Consider the following 6105-nt stretch of genomic DNA (forward strand, 5'->3'; position numbering starts at 1 on the left):
TAGTTAATTTCTTCAAGGCGTAATTGTCTGAAATTAATGAGCGCCGGTTGTTAGCACACAATCCCGAAGGAAGCGTATCGACTATTAACAGAATCTACTGTCAGCTCAATTTTGTAATATTAAGGCCACAGCAAGTAAATTTTATGGATGACGTCCTCCACAGGCTCCAAATCTAAGGCGAGAGGGCGGAAAAAAGGCGGGCCAAAAAAACAAGATCCCTACATTGTCAAATTTTGACATCATAAACAAGAAATGATACCTATATTGTGCTACGTTTACTGAAAACTATTAGTACATCAATTTGTCACTGAAACAACTTTGAAAAATAAGTTGCCAATCATTGTACAAATGGTTTTGATTCAATGGTAATATACACAGCCACCTTCACATATGAAAAGAATGAAATACATCACTACATCAAAGCCTTGTCTTGTCTGCTCTCTTCATATTTATCTGCCCTCCATGTTCCGGCATGGCAACAGACATTTTCTCGGCATGTAGACCACTGTCAGGGGGCAACAAAATTTCTTTTCGTATTACCTGGATGTCTAACCTTCATCGACGTAACAAAATTTCTTGCTTTTTTTTTTTCAAAATCAGGCGAAAATTAATGCGCGCGCTGATGTCATCCATAAAGATTACTTGCTGTGGCCTAATCGCATACATCGTAGGTTATTTCTTTCCCGACAGTGTTGTTGATGACTCGTAGAGGGAGTTTTCTACAAAAACCGTCCCGTCGGCAGGACCCGCTGCGCATGCGCCCTCCTCAGTACTGCGGCCCTCCGTAGACCACTGGCTTCCGTCACTAAAGCTGAAGTAAAGAAACTTACGTTACTGAAGGTACAAATCCGATGCAAAATGGGGTGGAGTGGAGAATGGGGCAGTCTTCACATTACTGGCACTGATGACATACATTTTCAACAGATTCGCGTCACTTGATTTGATTTGATTTGATTTGATTCGATTTATTTATTAGGCTGTATAAGACATATGTAAACAGCCAGGACTGCCTAACTAGCCGGAGGCTATTATAAAGGGCTAGCCCTCACAACAAGGAAATAAACAATTAGGAACAGGTAACAGTTAACAGTGCCAGTTACACTTCAGATAAAATAAACATACTTTTAGCCTGCAAAGGAGTCTGGTGGAGACTAGTACCTACCCGCTCCCGAACAGATTATTCTCGAACATCCGTTCCTTGTTTGCATTTACATTTAATGTAATGATGTAAATACCAATGCCATTCAGGCAACATCATAGTTCTATTTTGTATGTCTGCAATGTTGGTATGGAAATAAATAATTGAAGTCCTGTTTTTGGCTGTACTTACCCGCTCCCGTACAGATTATTCTCGAACATGGTCCCCGGACCACTCTCTATGGAGATGCGGCTGTCTAACGTACTGTATCTCGTACACTTCACACTGGTGTCCTCCTCAAAGTCGGGCTGGACATGTCTCGGTTTTCTGATAAAAATAAAAATCAAGAACTAAGTAACACCTTTAGTGCACTATGCACAAAGTAACATCTAGCGTCAGTGCACAGTAAACCAGTCAGAATTGCCCTGATGAAGAAGACATACGGTCATCGAAACGTCGGCTCGTGAAAAACAAATGGTTGTGACCAAAGAACTTTGCTATTCATTCGTTTACCAACCTGATGAAATTATTTACGGAGAAAAAAATCAGTTTTATTCATATATTTGAGACATTCCTTATGCATTATCCTGTGCAATGCATCCACGCCAGAAAATAACAGACATCGTTTTGCATGCAAGAATTGTATGTAAAACCTTCAATCTAATGTATTATGGTTAGGATTTACCTTAGAAAAAGGATCCAGGTCGCGAACGCAATGACGAAAACGGCAAGCAGTACTGCTAGGATGATTATGGCTGCCCTCCCTAAATGTGAACAGAGAAAATATGAACATCAATGATCGATTTGAACATGCAAATAGCAGGAAATTGAAGACAGGATTTGAAATAACCTTTTCTGGGACCTTTGACCTAACTTGTCATTTTTGGCGGTCCTAGTACGTAGAAATAGCTACAGAAACACAAGCAAATACAAACAAATTAAAATCAAAACACTCGTTCTAGTCGTTTGGTGTAATGTAGCCAGCTGCCGCCGCGCCGCGTGCCTGCGAAGCTGGTGTGTTACACCGAAAAGCGGTTATACCTAGCCTCCTTCGTTGTCTTGTTGGGCGTCGGCGTTATTTTTTCTCTGAGCGACGCCAGTAATATGACGCCGCGAGGGACGATTTGCTGCCGAGGGAGTTTTTGCCACGAAGAGAAGGTTGTTGGAGCGCGACAAGACTGCGAAGGAGGCTAGGTTATACCGGCTATACTGATACAGATACAGAGGTAATCACACACACCTTTGTTAGATCTACCTGACAAGGCCTTTCCGGAAGATTCCGTATTCCGGTTAGCAGAATCCGGAAGGGTGGGTGTGTAGAGCTTTTCCGTGGTAATCCGGAGTGTTGGTCTCCACGGTACGTCGTTGGGCAGTCGTGTGTTAGTCGGGATGTGCTTAACAGTTGTGGATGGTGATTCTTCAGCAGATCCTAATATTTAAAATATTTCAGTCACAAATCAGTCAGTTTAAATACAGTTAGAACAAAAATGGGCGCATCTAACAAAGGATGATATATTCATACAAATATTGTATTCTGTTAACCATGGTGTATTAGAAAAACTCTAAATTCGTGTACAAATGAAGAGAGAAGAAACATGTACAGCTTAGATATCGATAGAACATAGCAAAGCTTGCGTAATCCCTTTTTGTAACTTGAGAGTGCATTTAGCCCCACTGGGGCATGAATATGCAATAAACTTCATTGTCATTGTCACAAAAAGGCGTTATCGCTAAGTGCGATTGAATAGAGTGATCGAGCTTCTGTAATCGGCTAGCGCCATCTATTGGAAATCCGCAAGATTGCATCTAAACATTGAAAAGTAATTCAACTACACAATGTATTTTGCTCAGGACGTCGATGAAGGTTGGACATCCAGGTAATACGATACGCCAAAAAGAAGTTACTCAAGCAACTCAAGCAACTGGATATGATTTTGGAAACGGTCAGACGTTTCAGTTAGTATTCACTGACTAAAGCTAGTGGCGAAAGCTAGTGGATGCTAGCTGAAACGTCTGACCGTCTGACCGTTTGGCGTATTTTGCTCAGTGCCTTATGTCATTACAAAACTTAACACAGCACGTTTGCCTTAGTCTCCACCAGTCTCCTTTGTATTTTGAATAACTTATGATAGTAGAAATCGGCTTAAAAAGAATGTAGCTGACCAGGGGAGTTGGCCAGCCATAAAGGATCCATTCCTCCGATTTCTACTGTTTATTCAGCCTGCAAAAGAGTCTGGTGGAGACTAGCCTCCGTAGCAGGCTTATGAAACTGGGGGTTTGGTGGTCTTCGGCTGTTTTCTGATAAGCCCAGTTCTAAAACGGGGGTAATTCAACCAGGCCGGCTATATTGTCTATATGCAATCAGAAAATAGCACATAAAAGCTCCCAAAGACCATGAAGACCCCCAAACCCCCAGTTTTTGGCATGCTATAGAGGCTAGGTGGAGACTACGCTTGCCTTACTTACGGACGCACTGTTGTACTTTCCCTCCCCACTGTCCGGTGACGTTACAGTTGAGGACGAACATGGGAAGTTTGGCGTCCATCCGGTACCCGTGCTGACAGGCGTACACGATCCGCTTGCCGTAGGAGGACTTCTGCGCCGTCCCTTTCACTATCTCCATGTTGGGGAAGCTGGGTGGCATGTCACAGGTCACAGCTGTAAAAATCAATTCCGTTTATTTATTTATTTATTGCTCATCATTTTACAAATGTACAACAATTCCATATTAATATCAAAATGTGATTGCCCAACAGTATGAACGCAACATGGATCAAGACCATTTGAAACACAAAATCATATTGAAATTTCACTTCAAATCTTAACATTTTTATGCAGTATATAACAGCATTTATGTCAACCCACGTGCAAAAACGTAGTATATAACAACATTTATGTGAACCCATGTGCACTACTGATATATAGCCATCGTCACATCTCAATCTGAGACATAAGTTTAAGAACTGAGAAACTTTATACATGAGATCGTATTTTGAAACCATAGATAAGTCACAGTACAGAGAACTATTTGAGGCGAAGCAAACCATCCTCATCCGTCCTCGTTTTGGTCCAAACTCACGAGCGTGTTCTCGAGTTCTCGTCAGGCTGACTTCTCTCGCGAGAACACAATTCAACATGGCGATCGCACTTGATTTGCAAATGGGTCTGATGGAACTCACATGACAGTCTGCACCCAGTGGCATGTCAGGACTCGAACCCGGGACCTCTTGGTTCCAAGTCGAGCACTCAGCCGTACTTAATTTGCAATTGGAAATTGATCTGGTACTGTCTGATGGAAAGATATCAACTCACATGACAGTCTGCACCCCATGACTTCAACTCTCATGGCGACGGCATTTTGCCAGCGGACAGGGTAGAACCGGATGTAGCGAGTGGCGACCGGATATGGCAGCGTGTTTAACTTCCAAGTGGCGACAGCATTGATGCCGCCGTCAAATATCTGAAGAAAAGTGACAAGAAATATTCATAGATGCATTCTACTGCGCTAAAGTACTAAATGAATGCCATTATTGTACATAAATCATTGGTTCAGTTTACTTACAATTTATGTCGATTGTTCTTAATTATTCAGAATCTACTTTGGAAATATGTTAGCAAAATGTACACAAATACAAAATGTGTTTAGAGTTAAAACTTAAGATCCAACACAAAAAGTTCTCTCACCTCGAGCAAACTACAAAATGTATATGGCTACTTTTATATTTCAGGAAAAGTAAATGTTTGATACTGTTTCTTTCCTTTTTATAAGAAATGACAAATTTCTCAATATTCTTAAAAATGTAATACATCCAATGTCAAGGGTTTTTCTCATATTCATTATGTTTTGTATAAATAGTCAATGCCAAATTCACTGTCATCGTTATCAATGTATTTAAATAATGATTATTTCAAAAGAACAATGCGCCTGACTAACTCACCATGTCGTGCCAAGTTTTGGGGTCCCGGTAGGTGACCCAGAACTTGCCGTTACTGGAGTACTTGATCTTGAACCTGGTGACGGAACAGTCCTTACACACCTCCACCGTCTCCCAGCCGTACCTGCTCCACTTCTGCTGCTTTCTGCAGTAACGATACCCCTAGTCCGGGAGAACAAAAACATGTCAAAAAAGGAAAAAAATAAATAAACGAAAGATCCTACTACACCGACGAATTTTAAGAGTTTTCGGGAATTTCGCATTTTGTTATGTTTACCATCGCAGAAGGAAAAACGTATTGTTTCTTGCTCAGTTTCCTCTTTTCCAAACACATAAGGTCAATGACCTGGACCAGACGTCTGTCACCATGGTAACTGTTGCTGTAGCAACACCCTGTGGTGTCGGGTTACATTATGTAGCAGAGCAGAGTTGGAGAAGCTATTTTTTTATATATTCATTCATTATTCTGATTCTCTCTGTGCATTCCTACAAAGTCGTACATCAGGAAATATCACTAAGTTTCCAAACATTCTTGCTGACACAGAGCCAAATCATGTACAACTTATCATTTCTATTTCAAATATTTCAAGACCTAGTACGCAAAGTTACGAAAAGGTCTCCTAAACATATATTGAAGTTGCAGCGTCTCTCCCAACACATATTCACCCCTTTATTTCCTGGCCAAATCATGTAAAACGTATCATTTCTATTTCAAATATTTGAACACCCAGTACGCACAGTTATGAAAAGGTCTCCTATACTAGCCTCTACCAGGCTTGGGGAGGCGGCTGGAAAGAGTAGAAATCGGCCAAATAGAGAGATAAGCATGCCAAGGGAGTTTGTCCGTTGAGAGAACTTTTCGCCGCACGATTAGTGGACTTCAAAGAAATAGCGACCCCGCACAGGCTTGGGGTGCGGCGAAATGTTCTCTCAACGGACAAACTCCCTTGGCATGCTTGTCTCTCTATTTGGCCGATTTCTACTCTTTCCAGCCGCCTCCCGACGCCTGGTAGAAGCTAGTATAGGAGCTTT

General features: G+C 41.6%; 1 protein-coding gene across 1 annotated transcript in view; it reads right to left on the reverse strand.

Annotated features, from left to right (window-relative positions):
- Positions 1–1326: 1326 nt before the first annotated feature.
- LOC109470678 overlaps positions 1327–6105 on the reverse strand; it is an 8393-nt gene continuing 3614 nt past the window's right edge. Inside the window, exons 5-8 of the mRNA XM_019769708.1 lie at positions 3605–3796; positions 2379–2567; positions 1824–1902; positions 1327–1465 (exon numbers count right to left, since the gene is read on the reverse strand). Coding sequence (XP_019625267.1) covers positions 1327–1465; positions 1824–1902; positions 2379–2567; positions 3605–3796 — 599 coding nt within the window. The remainder of the gene's footprint in view (positions 1466–1823; positions 1903–2378; positions 2568–3604; positions 3797–6105) is intronic.

Source organism: Branchiostoma belcheri, unplaced genomic scaffold (assembly GCF_001625305.1).
Source record: "Branchiostoma belcheri isolate BF01 breed outbred unplaced genomic scaffold, Haploidv18h27 scaffold23, whole genome shotgun sequence".
Taxonomy (NCBI): Eukaryota; Metazoa; Chordata; class Leptocardii; order Amphioxiformes; family Branchiostomatidae; genus Branchiostoma; species Branchiostoma belcheri.